At 39.7% G+C, this 19395-nt stretch overlaps 1 protein-coding gene across 4 annotated transcripts in view; it reads left to right on the top strand.

Moving 5' to 3' along the window:
- Positions 1-19395, top strand: part of MACROD2 (mono-ADP ribosylhydrolase 2) — a 2059933-nt gene that overhangs the window by 1882463 nt on the left and 158075 nt on the right. For all 4 annotated transcript variants that reach the window (XM_066387117.1, XM_066387118.1, XM_066387116.1 and 1 more), the window contains exon 9: positions 4934-5015. In XM_066387117.1, the coding sequence (XP_066243214.1) occupies positions 4934-5015 (82 nt within the window). The remainder of the gene's footprint in view (positions 1-4933; positions 5016-19395) is intronic.

The raw sequence follows: 19395 nt of genomic DNA, 5'->3' as shown, positions 1-19395 counted from the left end.
TTTTGTCAGTCAAGGTTTAATAAGGGAAGCGGAGCTTGTGGGTGATGTGGAATAAGGGGTTTGTTACAGGGACTAGATTTTATACAATTGTGGGAGGACCTGGGAGAGTGACCGTGCAGAGGGGAGGGTTGGCTAAGCAGAGCAAAGCTCCTCACCAGGAGCCATGAGAGGGAGCTGGAGAGAAAGTCTCCAGGAGGCCATGGCTCTGCCTGGGATCAGGCCTGAAGTATGTCGGCAGGACAGGGAACCAAGGCCGCCTCTGGAGTCAGGAGATGGTCAAGGGGAAAGCTGGATGCAGAGTTGAAAAGAACAAAGACAAAGAAAAAACCATGAGGGCGAACTGGACCCCACAGGGACAGGCTGCCGCAGACCTCTGCCTCTCAGTGCGTGGAGCTCCCAAACTCAATGCCCCACAGGAGCTGGCGCCCAGCAGCAGCGCTGCATAGGTGCCCAGTCCGGGACTCCGACAGCCTTGGCAGGAGAACCAGCAGGAACTGCAGAGGCAGGAGGTCAGGGGAGGAGCAACAAGTACACAAATGCCCAGGGCCTGGTGCCCTCCAGCCACCTGCCTAGTGCAACGGCTGCAGCTGCACTTCTGCCCTCCGCATCTCATGGGAAGTCCTCTGTGACCAACTCTTAGCCACAGCCATTCAGAGAAATGTAATTGCAACTGATCTAAGTTGATGGAGTCCAGTGCTACCACAGAGATAGACGATAACTGAGATTTTTCAAAAGAAAATAAAAAGAGGACACAATTCAAGCCTCTCTTTATAAAGACATGAAAACTGGGGCTGAGAGAAGCGAGGGCTTGTCCAATGTCATAGAGCTAGCAACAGGTATAGACCTGGGTGATGTCACAGGCAGAACACTGGATGTGAGGATGGAAGCCTGGAGTTTCTTCACTAATCGTTTGGCCTTCGCTCCATGCTGGATTCAAGTTTTCTTATGAGAGAAGGCTGCATGAGCTAGATCCAACAAATCAAAGGTGCTCAGTTAATATCTAGTGAATAAATGAATAAACATAGTCTCTCAAGAACAACTGTTTTATAAAACTGTTCTTGTGCCTAACAGAAAATAAAAATTAAAACCATGCTCCTGAACCTCAATCATTAGGCAGGCTTATACATTCTGCTGAAATTTATCTGGGGCTAGAAGAGACCACCCAGGCCTTTGCACAAGTCAGACTTTGGTCTCTGGGTCATGTAGCAATTAGACTTTCTACATAGTTTTTGTCACCCTATTGTGGCTTCTACTTGGTCCATTCAGTCTGAGCTTTCCAGCAGGGTCCAGGGTCACAGAGCTAAAACAGGAAGAATCCCCCAGACGGCAACAGGAAGAATTGAGAGAGTATCAGATTTTCGGAAACGTGTCTGTAGGTTTTGCTCATGAATCTGCCACGTGGGCAGAGTTCAGCAGGCAGAGCTTAGCTCTGCTCCATGTGACATCACATGGGGTAGCTCAAGAGCCCGGAGCTGGGGTCATCTGGAGGGTGCTGACTCTCAGCTAGGACTGCGGTTAGACTTCTGCACGTAGGTCCTTCAGGTGGTATCTCTTCCTTCTGGTGTGATGAGTGGGTGTAAGAGTGAGCCTTCAAAGAGGACCAGGCGGAAACCATATCACCTTTTATGTCACGGACTCATTATCATTTCTGCTAGAGCTGCAGACACTCCCAGATTCAAGAGGAGGAAATGAAGATGCCACCGTCAATGGGAGGAGTCCTACCGACATTTCAGAGGTGCCTCAGGGACTGGGCATCTTGGAAAATGCCATCTACCGCAAGCCTTGATCAACACCCACATGAGGTCATGAACACAGAGCTTGTAACCAAAGCAGGTCTTGACCACAGAAAATATACTTATTCACACATGTATAAATATGTACACATGTGCATATGTAACAAGTACGTGGCAAATGAAGTTAATTCTCAGGTTCATCTTGCTTCTAGATATTTTTAGTGTCGTGCCTGAAGACAACACTGAAACTAACACCACTCAGTTAGTTTAAAATAAAAGTCCTTTTTCCTGATCGTCCACCTTCTCACTGGGAAAATAAATCAGCCTGCTGAATTTTGGACCCATGCTATTTCCATGGTAACAAAGCCTGAGATGCTGAAAATGTTTTATAATTCTTCGCAATATTTAAGAAATCTGTATCTAGTTGGTGTGGTGTTTAAAAGTAGGCTCAATAGCAGTATTAGCACAAACTCTTCTCTGCACAAACACACTCACAACACATACACAAACATACAAGCTACCTACCTGAGTGTTTAAAAAATTCCATAATTTATACCAACCGATGATAAAAATAGGGGGAAATGAGTATGAAACTTGGTCTTCTTAGGTCCGCTTTGAGTTAGATTTTCTTGTTTTGATTTTGATCTCATTTAGGTAGTTTTAGAAATAACCTGACCATTTGGAGCGTGGAGAAAAAGTCCGCCACCACGAGTACAGAGAGGGAATAACTACGGAGTCTGGAAACCTTCAGCAGCTCAGTGCCGCTGGAGAGCAGTGTGTCTGACAGGAACCCTTCAGTAGCTCAGTGCCACTGGAGAGCAGAGTGTGTCTGACAGGCTTATTTGACCATTAGAACTTCTCAGTGTAGAGTAGTTCAGAGAGACAAAAAATTATGAAAATATAACCATGTACCATATTTTTTGCTTCATAAGACATACTTTTTTCCCCCAAAAGTGGAGGGGGAAATGCCCATGCATCTTAGGGAGTGAAAAATATGGTATTTTATTAAATATTTTAACACACCGTTTGGTTCAGAATATTGTTTTTCTTATTTTCCTCCCTAAAACTCTAGGTGTATCTTATGGTCAGGTGCATCTTATGGAGTGAAAAATACAGTGTATACCACCACAGTTAACAGCTATTACCCATTTGCAATATTTTTCTGAAATCTCTTTCCCTTCTAAATAAATATTGATATTAACTATCCAGTTGAAGACTTACTTGTCCATCTCTTTCCTTCTCTCCTTCCCCCAAAATCATCATCATCCTGAAGATTGTGTGTGACATTTCTGTGTATGTTTCTGTACATTCATACTTATAAATGAGTCCTTTTTCCTGCTGTGTTTTTGTGCTTTAAAACTTATATTATATATAGGCCCTGACCGGATTGCTCAATGGGTAGAGCATCCACCCAACATGTGGACATCCCAGGTTCAATTCCCACTCAGGGTAGAGAAGAGAAGTGATCATCTGCTTCTCTCCTCCCTCCCGCTCCCTCTTCTCTCCCCTTTTCCCCTCCTACAGCCATTGTTTCAGTTGGTCTGAGCATCAGCCTCAGGTGCTGAGGATAGCTCAGTTGATTTGAGCATCAGCCCCAGACGAGTGTTGCAGGGTAGATCCCAATCGGGGTGCACACGGGATTCTGTCTCACTATCTTCCCTCCTCTCACTTTAAAAAACAACAACCTTATATATAAATTATACTATAGAATATATGACCCTTTAGAACTCATTTCTATTGCTCAACATTGTGATTTTTATCTTTAGCCACAAGGCATGAGGAGAGTGGAGATTGGCACTCAGTATTGCACAGACAGTTAATCATTTATGTGACTAAATTTATAGTTCATCTAGAGAATAAGTTGCTGGTGACAGTTTCTGCATTTGAAGAAAATTTTAGTGATATGCAGACAGGACTGGACACCAGATACTCAAGTGAGCACAGAGAAAAGGAAATCTGGATCCTTGCACAGCAGTTCTTCCATTTTGGAAGGCCAGCTGCTTTCTCTTCTACCCATCCTTTGTGGGCAGTTACTGTGGCTGCATGGTCTTTGGTGATAACCCCATAGAAGTCCCGTGAGTGCCCAGGAGGCAGTGTAGACTTGTGCAGGGATTGGGGAGCCACATGTCTGAGTTTCCATCAGAGAACCTTGGTGATTCCTCTTGTCCCTCCCTCCCTCCCTCCCCACCCTGCCCCTGTAGTTCCCTTTACTGGGAACTTTGGACTTGGCTCACATGAGTCTGTACCCCACAGGCTGGGAGAGCTGGGAGGATGGGGGATGTTATTCATTTGGTTCTTTCATATCCTGCCTCGTGCACATCCCACTTCCATTCTTTACTGTCAGGAGAAATGCCTCACTTACTGTTCTGTTCAATTATCAGTTGTACTTCGATAGATTGAGTAATTTTTAACTTACTGTATGTTGTTACAATAAAGGATCTAATGGTGTATTTACTTCAAGGCACCAAATTGAGTCACAGATTTAATATCAGATATACGTGAGCTATTACCTGAACTCCATCTCTGTTCTTTGCTTGCCCTATTACTCTCCGAACATCTCAAAGAAACTCCTGTGCACAAACTCTCTCAAAGCAGAAAAGGGAACTGCACGCACATTTTATTTTTGAGGTGGCATTTACTTAACCCATAATTGTTACCAGGTTAAAATTATAGTGGTTTCATATTAATTGTACTTCATTTCTGAATAAGTTAAGCTAAGAGCAAGTGACTTCATGCAAATTAAACTGCAAGAAGCTTTCAGGGATGTATTTAAAGACTATCAGGTTTGATAAATATATTTGTTTAACAAGAGTAGAACAGAGAGCTTTGCTTACTGACATACTTTATTGTCAATTGGCTACACCTCTCATGTGGCTGTTTTATAAGATGTAAAGTATAGGCATTCTGTTGGAATCTCAGATCTTATTTATAGTGTGCTGCAAAGTGGTTTATTGTCATTTATTATTTCTTATTTGATTTATATAACATCCTTTCACCAAACAGCCTATGGGTTTATTTACATACAGAGTACACACGCACACACACACACACACTTGAGCTTCACTCAATACTGTCATGTAATTAGCAGTACAGCACAAAAAATCTGTAGGAGGCTTCTTATTTCATTTTTGTTCCCAAACCATGTTCTGGGAAGCAATGCCATATTTCCTTTCACTTTGAATGTTATTGTTTGCCTCTAGGTGGATCGGATCATCTTCTGTGTCTTCTTAGAAGTCGACTTCAAAATCTACAAAAAGAAAATGAGCGAGTTTTTCCCTGTAGGTGAGTAAAGCAATTTGTTTCCTTTGGAATTGGGGGTTGAAGAGGCGGAGGCATCGCTTATATTTCTTTTCCATTTCGCATCTGAAAGACTGTAACAAGTGTATTTCCCTGTGCCAGTCACTCGGACAACTTGTACCATGATTTGGAGTAACTCAAGATGATGATAGGAAATCTAAGCCCTTGGTCTCATAAGGACATTGTGTTTTCTTGGGAACATCGATTTATCTCTTGAGTCGCAGTTCCACACATTGGATGTCAGAGACTTGACCAAATGACTTCTAATGACTCTTCCTCTGGCTCTAAATTGCATAATCTGTGATTTCTTCTTCACACTTATAAGTTGTCCGGGCCTGTGGCTACATCCACCATATTAACACCTTTGATGGAAACTGTGAGAAGCCCATTTCTGTTTGTAGTCAGAATTTAAACTTTCTGCAGTACATCCCTTTCCTCCCCAATTTTTTGGGCTCAAATTGCAATGAAGAGAGCAGCACTTTCTAAGACAGTCTGAGGAAGGAGTCTTCATCTTATTTCACACTTATTTTTGAGAATGTAGGTGTAACTTCAGGGTTATTTTTAAAGAACCTTGAGGAATGGCTGTACATTCCTTGTATGTGCTGTTAGTTAGATCTGGTTAATTTGAATATTTCTTCCCACTATCCCTCTTCTAGTTCATGGGCGCTGCGGCTTGCTTAATGATTTGTTATTTTTACATAGCCATAAGGGTCGTAATGCCCAAAGTGCTGTCCTTGATCACAGGAAGAATGGCTTCCAGGAAATCTCAAGCTACCCTGAGCACTGATGGAGACTGCCTTTCAGAAGGCTTTCTCTTAAGGTTGTCATGTCTGTGTAAAGTGGCTTTTCATGTCAGTGGGAACAGGTAGGAAGGAGCGAGTGGAGGCAGCTGGTACCCATTCACCTCCTAAGCAGTGTCCCAGAGCCTCGTAGCGAGCGACACCATGCCTCAGATCAGAGGGTCAGTGGGCAGCTGTCAAGAACAGAAGTGACAACCACTGGAGCTGTTGGCTCTGCGCTAACAGCATTCAAAGTGCACTGAGTCCTTCTGGGTAGGTGGAAGTCCTCTCTAATTGAGAGGTAAAACCTGCTAAGAGTATTGAATTTGGGACATTACCAACAATGTTACCCTAAGCAGAATGTATTGCAATTCCAAAGAGACTCCCATGTTACAAAGAATATTGTTTCCCCTTTTCCTTCTCCTAATTCTCTTTTTTTCACCTTTCTTTATATTTTAAGCAACTAGGTATTTTACAGACAGTAAAACACTTAATAACTATTTAATTGAGAGCTGTGGATATGAGTTGAATTTAATAAATTATTTTCCCCATAACCAAATGGCTTACTTTTTCTGTTTCAGTCTCCTTGTTTTATCCTTTCTCTTTATTTCCTATGTAACCACAGTCAGCTGACCTTGCCTGCACCTCTGCATTTTTAAATAGTCTTAAAAGAGTTTCTTTAGGTAAAAAATGTGACTTATCATGGTGTGTGTTGTAAGTAGTCTCATGTCTTGTCAATATCAGCATATTTTATAAGATTTTATAAATTTTGGGTTCCTTGAGATATTTTGAAATAACATTTTTATTTTTGTCTTCTAAGATGAAAATGTGATTTTACTCTGACATAAGATAATAAATAATTCCAGAAGTACAATCCATTGATATTAAAATGAATCTATCCATTAGCAGGTATTTCCAATGATGCACAGCCAAATATCATACTACAATTTTTAAAAATGAGACCATTTTATTGGTTTAGAGCATATTAATAACTATGCAAATAAATGATTATTTGAAAAAATGCTATTCTAAATAAACCTAAAATGCATTTTAATACTTGAGCCAGTGAAATACTAATAAAATCATCTTCAGTTTCGCATCAACGCTTTGAATCATGGCACATTCATGAAATTATTTCCCGTGCATATTTATAATAGCAAGTGCATCTCTAAACTAAATGTCAAAATCATCCAAAATCATTGAATATTTCTGCACTGCTTAAGCAAAAGTTTTGCAAATTCTAATTAAGCAATATGAAATATGGGTAACCTCTAATGGAATATGTGACTACTAATATAGAAGATATACATTATCTGTCCATAATTTGAATTTATGGTTAATTTATAGTCATACCATCTTTGATTAGAATATAATTTTTCTGACTTGCCATATATTTTTCCTAGACTGACTTATTCAGAGTATCTCTAACTATAACTAGTCTTTTTAATCCTTTTCAATGCAATAATGATAATAGTTTAAGGGGGAAATGCTGTTTTTATATTAAGCCAAATCTCTGTTTCGGGGTAATCACATGTCTTTAAATTTCACATTTAGGAGTCAGAAACAAAACAAGTTAGGCTAGAAAAGATCATATTGAGGCTATAACACATGCATAACTACTCCTTAATATTAGTGATAGGAATAATAGCTATCATTTGTAATTTTTAGGTATAGAAAATGATGCATACTTGAGAATAATGAGGTATACAACTAGAAAGCAGTGCAGTTCTATTCTAAAATTGACAATAATGTCCGTCTTTGAACAAGTGATAGTAGGTTAATATCTTCAGAGCATCTTCAGGGAAGCATGGTTTCAACTTTGGGGATACATTTGAAGCACTGAGAAAGTCTCGGTCCTAATTTTATCTATTGCTCATTACTTTTCAACACCGCCATGCTTCTCTTTCTTCTTATGCCTGTAAGTGTCCTCGTGAAATCTTTTTCCACTATGAGTCAAATTGGTTCTTTAGTATAGATCTCAAAATTAAATTCCATCCAAATCATCCGTTCAGTGTGGTGCTGTTCCCTGTATGTGAGCAGAAAAGTGGTCACCAGGAAGTGACAGGACCTTATGGTGTGGCCCCGAGGGAAGATGGAAAAGAGCTGTCCTAATTGGCTGGGGTTGCTCTAACCAAGTACCACAGATTGGGTGGCTCAGACAACTGGTGTGTTTTCTCACCGTCCTGTAAGCTACAAATCCAAGATCTAGGTCTCAGCAGGTTTAGTGTCTTCTGAAGTCTCTCTCCTTGGCTTGTAGCTGGCCAGGTTTTTTCTGTGTCCTCATGAAGTCTTCCCTCTGTGTGTGTCTGTGTCCTGATCACCTCTTCTTATAAGGAAACCAATTGTATCGGATTAGAGCCCACTCTAATGACCTCATTTGAACTTAATTACCTATTTAAAGACCCTATCTCTAAATATATTGAAGTCTCTAGAGGACTTCAACATATATAGATATATAAAGGCACAAGTCAGCCCCTAACAGGGCCCATGATGGAAATGCAGTAGGAACCTCAAAGGAAAGAAACCAGCAACAGTTTTCTTCAACAGTTTCATATCTTGTGAAGCACATTTGACTTCTCCCTTCCAGATGTATGAATTGGAGGTCTAGTGTGCCAACTTTATGAAACTATCATACACTTTGGTTGCAAATAATTTATAGTTACAATGTACCATTACATGGCTGACAGAAAGTAATATTTGTATGATCCAATTCAGAAATCTCTTTGTTCTTAACATAAAAAGCTTATATTTTTTAGTGTGTAGGATCTATTGTGTGTAATTTCCATTGATCTGGAATATGGAAAACAATTTTCATTTTTATTTATTTATTTTTATTATTGAGAGGAGGGGAGGCAGAAAGGCAGACTCCCGCATGCACCCTGACCAGCATCCACCCAGCAAGCCCCCTAAGGGGGATGCTCTATTCAATTTGGCCATTATTCCATTTGGCAATCAGTGATATTTAGCACCTGAGGTGGAGTCCACAGAGCCATCCTTGGCACCAGAAGCCAACTTGCTTGAACCATTGAGCCATGACTGCAAGAGGGGAAGTAGGGAGGAAGGGTGGTAGATGGTAGCTTCTCCTGTGTGCCCTAACTGGGAATTGACCCCAGGACTTCCACAGGCAGGGAAGATGTGCTACCATGGAGCCAACTAGCCAGGGCAGAAAACAATTAAAAAATTAAAGTCTAAATCTTAATAGAAAACTTAAGGATATAAACTTAAGAATCCTGATGCTGGAAATTGAAGAGATATCATTGTCAAACTTCCTCCTTCCCTTATTTTAAGGAAAACCTGCATTTGTTTACTGAAGTTGTTCTCAAGTCGGAGTGATTTTTCTTTTCAGGGGATTTGAGGCATTTATGGTTTCCACACTAATGAAGGGAGGGGCTAGTGACACCTAGCAGGTGGAAGCCACGAAAGATACTAAACATCCTACAATTCACAGGACAGCCACCCCAAAAAAGAATTATCCAGCTACAGATGTTAACAGTGCAGAGGTTAAGAAGCTCTTGTCTACTGGGTCTACTAGAACCATCACTCTCTAGTGTATATTCTCAGAAAACATGATTAGTTTTATGTATATTTTATATACCTAATAAATGAATATGGAGGTTAAGCCTAATATACAGAGCTAGGAAGAACAAATCCACCAATTATTTTCTCTACATAGTTCAATTGAAGCTTATTACTTCTTTGGATTAAAGTTTTCACTTTCATCATTGATCGTTGGTTTAATGACCTTTGGTTGATAAAAACCCATGTAAGTTCACAAATATGTTTTTATTTTGGAAATATTCAACCCACTACCAATATCCAATCTTAACTGATTCATTGGCAATGGAAACACCTTTGATTAAAAATACATCTATATTCTCTTTATTTTTTAACCCTGAAAGCAATAAAATTTGTCAATATTTTTTCCTATAGAGAAATTTTTTTGGTTTAGGTAAAATACTTTTATCAACTAATTAATAGTTAACATATCTATATTTATTTAATTCTGTTATAATTTATTTATAATTATATATAGTATAATTATATCTATTTTATATATTATACTTTAATATTTATATATATTCATATGTTTATATTAATATATTTATATGTCTTACATAATTATAATATATAATTTTTATAATTATTTATTTTATAATATATATTTATATTTATTTAATATATATTATATATTTATTATAGTAAATACAAAATAATTGTACTATGAGCTTAAGCTGAAACATTACTTAACCAGTCTTATGTAAAAAGTCAATTTATTTTACAATGTGTAGGTATTTGTTACTATAGCTAGATGAAGATATAACCCTTTTTTTTCCATATTTTTTTATCCTCCACAGCAAAGAAAGAATATTTATCCAAAATTTTTAAAAAATTATATCCTCTAACAAATGAGCATCTTTAAAAAATATTTACCTGGATCTACTCTTTAAAAATTAACAAAAGAAAATATTCACATTACCTCTTCTTTATCCCTTTATTAATTTTGTAAGTTTTCGTCACCCACCATCATTCATTATCTTTTGTCCACCAATAAAGAAATGATTTATTGTATGCTGTCTATGTGCCCAAGGTTTTGATCACTGCTGCATTTAAGATGTAGTTCTGATAATACTCCTGAGAGGCAAGTATTATGCAGAACAGTTGGAAGACCACATTAACAAATACTCAAGTACAGTACTGGTGTGGTCAGAGTACCAAGGGATCCAGAGGCAGGTGCTTATGAGGACCAGGATGGTTGAGTTACACTTCATGGACAGTGTAACTCTCAGTAATCTCCAGAGGGTAAGCAGGTACAGAGAGGTAACGCCAGGTGTTGTGGAACTGGGCACAGAGGAAGAAGGGCAGTTCCAAGGGGGGAATTCTTTAAATAAACGGGATGTTTATATCCAATTTGCGAATCCCTGACTGAGGAATATTAGTGCTGTTAGGTCCTTGAGTGAGATGATGACATTGATAGAGCCTATATTTGAGGAGAATTAAGAATCAATTCTTCAATTTAAAAGAATTAAACCAGTCCTGACTTAGAGGCCAGTCTTCTAACAATAACCCTATGGTATACGTTCATCGCCCGCTTTTATTGGCATAAACGTGAACAGAGGCATCCTGCAGTGTCTGGTGTGTGTACACATTATACTTGCAGTAACAGTGCCAGAGCTTTTAGAAAGCTAATGTGCCTCCCACTGTCTGGCATATCCACATGTGTCCTGTTTTTTTTCATCTTCTTACCTGCTCTGCAGTCACCAGTTTGAAGCACAAGGTGCAGCCATCCGCTAAGGTTGTCTTTTCTCTTCTTGCCTTATCAGCAGAGTGATAAGAAGACAAAGCTTGAAGGCAGTATTGGTGACAAGGGTGGTTAGATCTGAAACAGGTAACAAATGACTCATGAAGAACTCAATACACAGTCAAAGGCATCTGTGGTAGAGAGGAAACCACTGGATTTGTCAGCACATGAAATAGTTCCTATTCCTCTTACAACCACCTTAGAACTCTGGGACTTTGAACCTGTTACTTAACCTTTCTAGGCTTCAGTTTTGTCTGGTGCAAACATTGAAATGGGCCAATTTCAAACAGCATGGAAAACAATGTATAAGAAGACAAACCTCACAGAGGTTTGTAAATGAAGCATCATACATTTTATTTTATTTTTTACAGAGACAGAGAGAGAGTCAGAGAGGGATAGACAGGGACAGACAGACAGAAAGGGAGAGAGATGAGAAGCATCAATCACTAGTTTTTTGTTGCACATTGCGACACCTTAGTTGTTTATTGATTGCTTTCTCATATGTGCCTTGACCACGGGTCTTCAGCAGACCGAGTAACCCTTTGCTTGAGCCAACGACCTTGGGTCCAAGCTGGTGAGCTTTTGCTCAAACCAGATGAGCCTGCGCTCAAGCTGGTGACCTCGGGGTCTCGAGCCTGGATCCTCGGCATCCCAGTCCGATGCTCTATCCACTGCGCCACCATCTGGTCAGGCAAAGCATCATACATTTTAAAACATTTATGTTTATTTCCTGTTACAATTTTTAAAAGAGGTATTTCAATTTAAGGACCATCTTTAAAAAACATATAAATGTATAACTTTTATTACCAAAGTAGTACAAATTTGTAGTTTTAAAAAAAGCAATAGATAATCAAAAAGAAGAAAATACAAACCATCTCTTGTCCTACGGCCCAGAGATAAATTAGATTTTGTTGTTTATCCTCCAGGTGTTTTAAAATGGAAAATGCAAATAACTAGGAATACAGTCTTATAACTTGCTGTATGGCAACACAAATTATGAACATTTTTTCCTATCATTTTAAAGTCTTGCAGAACATAATTTTAATGGACCCAATACTTACCCACAACCACACTGTTGTTGAATTGTGGAACTATTATTGCAAATAATTCTCTTTGTTTATAAATAACACATAAGTAAATAAATAGATGAACACTAACACACGTTCATTTCTATGGCACACATTTTTTAGAATACTTTTCTAAAAGTGGAATTGTCTTTTCAAAATGCAAGATAGTTTTGCATTTTCAAGATGCTTTTGATGGTAATTTTCAAATCGACTATTGTTTTTGTAGCACCATGGGTGAATCTCAAGTACTGAATAACCTCAGTCATCACCGTTAAGAGTCAAAAATATGAACACCAACATTTGCATTAAGAGAAGTGAATCGAGAGACCGGAAGTCTGAGATCAGGCTGCCAGCAGGACTGAACTCTGGTGACAGTCACTTTCTCCTTGCAGCTAGCTCCACGTGGTGGAATCTTTCTGGGGTCCCTTCTTTAAGGGAACTGATCCCATTCATGACAGCTTCACCTTCATGACCTAGTTATCTCTCAAGGATTCCACCTCTAATTGTGGGTTAAGATTTCAACATATGGGTTCAGAAAGACACAACTGCTCCGAGCTTACTGTCCCGTGAGCAGTATATGAGAGTTTACTTTTGAAACCTCATTCTTCATAATGTGGCACATCCTATGTTATCACTTTTATATATGCTATAGGGCAATTAATGAGTAACAAAGTGTATTTTACTATGAATATTGGCTTATCTTCTTTTTTCAGTTATTTATTGACTATCTCCAAGTGTTTCATGTGAAATTGTTTATATATCCTTTGCACATTTTTATTGACTATTTCATCATTTTCTTATTGATTTGTAAGAGCTCTTTGTAGATTAAAGTTATTAATTCTTTCAAATACATGTTGCAAATAGTTTCCTCATTTGTCATTTGTCTCATAACAAAAGCAATGAGGAAAGGTAGAAATAAAGACAAAAAAGATGAAAGAAAATGTAAAAAATAGGGAGGGAGGGAGAGAAGGAGGGAGGGAGGGAGGGAGGGAGGAAAGGAAGGAAGGAAGGAAGGGAGGGAGGGAGGGAGGGAGGGAGGGAGGGAGGAAAGGAAGGAAGGAAGGAAGGGAGGGAGGGAGGGAGGGAGGGAGGGAGGGAGGAAAGGGAGAAAGAAGAAACGCTTTTCTTAAGAGGATGAAGTTACAAACAAAAAACTCAGAAAGGACCTTGATTTTCAGCCTCTGTACTTGATCCCATAAGAAATCACTTTATTTCTAAATGGAATCGTTGTTAGTTCTACTTCTCAGACACTTTTTATGCAAAGCGATTTGCTTCCTGATTACCAGGTGTGTTGAGAAGAAAAATGCCCTCCCCACCAAGATGCTTTAGTTTGTGAATATGTTAGGTTACATTGCAAAGGGAAAATAAGACTGCAGATGAAATTAATGTTGCTGATTAGTTGACCTTAAGACAGATGTTATCCTGAATTATCTGGGTGGGCCCAATGTAATCACAGAGTCTAAAAATTGGAAGAGGGAGCAGAAAAGAGTCAGAGGAGACAAACTATGGAAGAATATTCAGAGATGCAGCATGCTGGCTTTGAAGATGGAAAATAGGGTCACAGGCTAAGGCATGTGGGTGGTCCCTAGAAACTAGCAAGGCAAGAAAACAAATTCTCTCCCAGACCCTCCAGAAAGGAACATACCTTTGCCAGCATTTGGATTTTAACCCAGTTAGACCATGTTAGATTTCTGACCCTCAGACCTGTCAGATAAAAAATGTGTGTTATGTTGAGCCACTAAAGATGTAGAAATTTGTTACAACAGCACCAATAAAACTAATTAGCCACTGCTCTTAAATAAGTATAAGAAATGCAAGATAAACTGCTTACCCAGTCTGAATTGTACATTTTTTTCCAATGAGACTTTCAGTGTATAGAAAACTACAAAGAATGAATTCAGAATTTTGTTTAACTCTGAATATTCACAGGGACTTAGCATATTTGTGCACATCTGTATACTTCTAATGCGTGCATTCCATTGATGTGTGGAATTATACAAGACGTGCTCTCTGCACTGTGACATGAATGAGCTGACTGCCCTCTTAAGAAATGGGTGTGAACCATTTCTGCCTGCTGCGCCTCAAAACCTACTAACAAATTTTGCCTTCAATGAAAATCCAGTGAAGTGTTGCTGTAACCAAGCAACCTGGATGCAGGAACAAGCAGCAGGTATAGACAGAAAGTGATCTGTCCCCTCCAAAGTGGGAATGTGCACTGTGTGCAGCAAATTCTGATAAAAAGCAGAACAGATAAAGGCCTGGGGCTGGGGCATTGACCAAGCAGTTCCATCTAGTCAGGAAGTGGGAACAAAGACAAGACAAAATGCTGATTGGGGACGGGAGGATGCCCTGGGCATCTGAACAGAGACCCCTGCTGGGCGCTTTAAGAAAACCCCTCAAGCATTCTGAATAGACTGGTTTCAGTTCTGTAGTTGAAAACCTTGAGGCAACTACTGGGGAAAATAATAAATTTTGAGGAATACTATGTGAGTTGCATAATTCCTAATAAGACTTAGAAGTAAGAGTAAGGATGGCCCTGGCATGTGTAAGTCCCAGGTTCAATTCCCAGTCAGGGCACACAGGAGAAGTGACCATCTGTTTCTCCACCCTGCCTCTTTCTCTCTCTCTCTCTCCCCCTCCTGTAGCCATGTCTTGATTGGTTCGAGCAAGTTGGTCCTGGGTGCTGAAGATGACACCAAAGCCTCACCTCAGGTGCTAAAATAGCTTGATTGCTGAGCAACAGAGCAGTGGCTCAGATGGGCAGAGCATTGCTTGGAAGGGGGTTTGCCAAGTGGATTCCAGTCAGGGTACATGCAGGAATCTGTCTTTGCCTCCCCACCTCTCACTTAAAAAAAAAAAAGAGTATAAATATAAAAGGGTAAATGAAAATCCTCCTACTGATATTGCACTTTATGTCTGGGCTCAACTCTTCTACTCTTGGCCACAAGCCTTTGAAGAATTATCTCCTTTAGTTGCTATTTACTCATAATCCACAGCAATCATGTGATTCGCTCTACCTTGCTACCACCCTGTCCTCATTGATTCCTCTGTGATGGGTGGAGCTTGGTTATTGAAACCAGTGCATATCTGATCAAATGACTCCACATTGCCCTTCGCAGCCTCTGACTTACTTGACTGGGCAGCCTTTATCTTGTTGATCACTCTTCCGTATCTCTTCCTGCCATTCCTCTCTGATATACTCCCCTAACACAAGTTATCTTCAGCTGGGGGTCCCTCAGGCATCTCCAACTCAACACATCTAAAACCAAGCTCAAAATCTCCCCCAACCCATCCTCCTCCTCCTCTCAAATCCCATATCTCAATAGTTGGTATTGTAATGTGCCCATTGTCCAAGCCAAAAGCAGCCGAACCATGCAGTTTTCTAAGTAGTTCCTTTCATTGATTGACTGATTTATAAATTTATGAGATTTGAGTGTTCCTCTTGGCCAAAGACCATTGGAGCAAGAGTTTGGGGCATGTGGCTTTGTTTGTTTGTTTGTTTTAATATATCTTAACCCTATCAACTACCTTTCAGAAAGTGTATTTAGCAAATGTTAGATTCAGTGGGTCCAGGTTTTCATCCTAATGACAGGAGCCCAGCTCCGTGAGGACTGCTCCATTATCAGTCATTCTTTGCTTGGAATTTCTGCTTTGTCAAGTTTCCTAAGAAACCATGAGAATACCAATACCTTCCCTATTTCATGGAAATCCTAAAATACTTGGAGCACTTTATTTTTGCGAATATTTCCTTTCTCTGTAAATTCAAATTGCTCCTAGAAGCCTTTGGTAATGAATTATTTTTTAAAACATAATAAGGGCTACAAAAGAAGCCTGCAGTATGAAGCTAAACCTTCAGCGATTTGGCTGCACACGGAATAAAAGCCACAAGATCACTATAATTGTTTTGGTTGGTGGGCCTGCCCTCAGCACGGATCTCCCCGAGATTTGACAAGGAAATTGTCTGATCTATTTTGGGTGCCAGTCCTTTTATTTTCTTGAAAGTAGAGAGGCTGCCCTAATAGCTCATGTGGGTAACTTTCTCTCCTTCATAACATGCTCCTTTTTCCTACAACCTACAGGTTCCTTTGAAAATACTCTCATACATGTCCCTTAGCCAGTGGTGGGATTCAAATGATTTAACAACCAGTTTCTGCCTTAATGACCGTTTTAAGTATTAAAAAAAAGATATAATGATAGGTAGTTTATTATTTCATGCATTTGATACTTAAATAAGAATGGTAAAAAAAGGCACACAAAACTAGATTTTATAAGAAGGAATTATAAAATATTAACAAAAAAAATATTAAATAATACCTGAAAAAAACAATGAAACTGTTATTTAAGATATTTCTATATTGCTTCTTGATTGGCATCCTCACTTGCAATTTTTTTCACCTATGGACGAAATGAACATTACTACGGGGGCTTAGAATACACTGTTGTGCAGATGAATGTTAAAAAAGAGTAAGGAATGTAAATTTGTGATTTCCACATTGGGTGGCTGCCCAGGCGGCCACCTTAGAGAGAATCCTGATTACAAGTGTCATTTTAACAACCAGTTAACCGAACTCAACAAAAAATTAGGTTATCAGTTATGCTGAACCAGTACGAACTGGCTGAATCCCACTACTGCCCTTAGCCAATCTAAGGGTCCTGGGCATGGCCCATGATAACCGTGCCACCCAGCCACATGGTAGCTGGGAGATTTCAAGCACAGAAGAAGCATATTCTATCCTATGAAGAGAATAACTACTCTTCAGTCCCAGGAATTGTGTGATGTCAGCACCCCCTCACCAGCATTCATGTTGGTTAGACATCACAAGTTAGCTTAGCTCAGATATCCAAAAAGCAGGACATCTGCTGTTTCTAGAAGATTCTCTCCTAGCACACAAATATCAGTACATCTTTAGACCAGCAATTCTCAGGCTTGCTCTAGGTAAAGGAGGAAAACAAATCTCAAATCACAGCAAGACCCATGGTATGGGAGACTGGTTGGTGTTCACACTGATTTTTTTTTTTATCAAATTAAGAACTTTAGTTATATTTATACCTTTTGTGCAGAACTCAGCAGGGTAAACTGGCAGAGAGTGATGTTGTGAATAAAAAGAGCATCTATTATGAAATTAGCATCTGAGAGGCCCCTTCAGAGACCCCTGTCTAGGAAGAGAAGGGATTTCTGGAATTGGATTTCTGAACACACAGAACAATTTCATCTGACGGATTGCTCTCTATTCTGAAATGGTATCTGTATCACTTTGGGTAAGGATCTTTTATTTCATTTTTGTCCTCTAACAAAGAAGTATGATGCTTGAAGATACATTGAAAAGGGCACTGGCTCCGTCAGTCTCCTAATGGCTCCGAATTTTGATTGGCATCATTTTCTATCTCCATAAACTAGCATCTTCTTTGATAGATTGTCTCTTTGGTTCTTGGGTTTGTTAGGGAAAAAAATTCTAGCTAGAAATGTGTGGCATAAATGTAGCTGAAGTGAACACATTGTATAAAATAATGTTGAACAAAAGTGGATTTTATTAACCAGTAATAGCACATTAGGTGCTTTGCAAACCCAAAATTTTCTGTGCTTGATTTTTATACCAATAATACCAAAATATTAAAGTATGGGTTTGTAGAATTTTAGTAAAGTTCTCTCATGAAAAAAAAAATGTTATTGCTCAAAAGATGGTGTGTCATTCTTTTGTTTAAAGTTGTTTAATTTTCAGGGTATAGTGTAAATGTTTCAACCTGGAGTATGAATCAGGATTCTATAGAGAAACAGAACCAATAACATATATGTACATAGATACATAGAAAAATATACAGCTATGGAAAGAGATTCATTATAAAGAATTGGTTTATACAATTATGAAGGCTAACAAGTCCCAAAATCTGCTGTAGGCAATGTAGAGACCCAGGAGATGTGCCGGTGTAGTTCTAGTAGGCGTCTGAAAGCCTGAGGACCGGGAGATACAATGACAGAATTTCAGTTCAAATGCCTGCAGGCTGGAGAGCCAGGAGGAGCTGATGTCTCAGTTTGAATCAAAGGCAGGAAGAATCTGATGCCCCAGCACAAAGGCAGGCTGGCAGGAAGAGTGTCCTCTTCCTAGAGGAAGAAATAGAGTTAACTGATTGGATGAGGTCCACCCACATCAGGGATAGTGGTCTGCTCTACTCAGTCTGCTGATTAAATGTTCATTTCAACCAGAAAGTCTCTGACAGGCACACTCAAAAGAAGGTTTGGCAAAGTTATTGGGCAGACCCTGACCCAGTCATGTTGTGATGTAAAATTAATCATCACACCCAGCATGGAAGATCCTTCATTACTCAGCCAGAACAGATAGTTTATCCTTCGTGTCTCCTACGACTCCTCTCTTCAGCCATTCAGAGCTCGTTTTGTTTCCTTAAAAACATCTTGACCATTTATATCCACGTGTTTTCCTGGCTGCTTTTCCCTCTCCTGAGCACAGTTATTCTTGTCTTCGGCTGAGTCTCACACCTGAAGCGAGAATTCAAGTGGGACTCATTTATTTGGAAGATAGTCCCAGGAGACACCCTCAAAGGAGCAAGGCAGTCAGACAAGGAAGTGAAGGAATGCAGCAAGTTTAAGTTATAGCCATTACCATTGGACCACTGAGGCTCATTTCCATGGTTGGAGAAGGGGACACTCTGGGACACAGTATAGAAATGCTTCTGAATTAGCCCACCTGGGAATCAAGGGGGCTAGAGTACTTACATGCAAATCTTGTCATTCATTTGTGAAAGGGTGTGTGTGTGTGTGTGTGTGTGTGTGTGTGTGTGTGTGTGTGTGAATTCCCTGGTATTTTTGAGTAGCTCAAGCAACAGAGAGAAAGCCCTCAGTCAAAGAGACCTGGGGGCTTGTGCCTGGATGTCAGGCTTGCAGTCACTGGAGTGTCACAGGCGGAGGGAAGTAGGCAGGGCCCCACACCTGCTGGGCTCTGCTGCAGCCTTTCTTCTCCCCTAGTGAACTGACCCCCATCGGGATTCAGCTTTCTTAGCTGCCTCTTGTCTGTTTTCCAAAAGCACCTCTTCCTACCTGCACCAGAGAATCTGTTACTTCCTCCTCTGGTTGTTGTTCTGTATTTCAGTATCACCCACTTCTCAGGGAGCTCTGTGAAGGAATGGACTGTCAGCACGTTACTTCAGGGACTTATACAGTTCTAGTACATGGTGCTGGTCAATAAATGGTCGTTTAAATAGTAAAA

Source organism: Saccopteryx leptura, chromosome 5 (genome assembly GCF_036850995.1).
Source record: "Saccopteryx leptura isolate mSacLep1 chromosome 5, mSacLep1_pri_phased_curated, whole genome shotgun sequence".
Lineage (NCBI taxonomy): Eukaryota > Metazoa > Chordata > Mammalia > Chiroptera > Emballonuridae > Saccopteryx > Saccopteryx leptura.
Note: the sequence above shows the minus strand (reverse complement) of the source record. Positions and strands in the feature narration are given on the sequence as shown.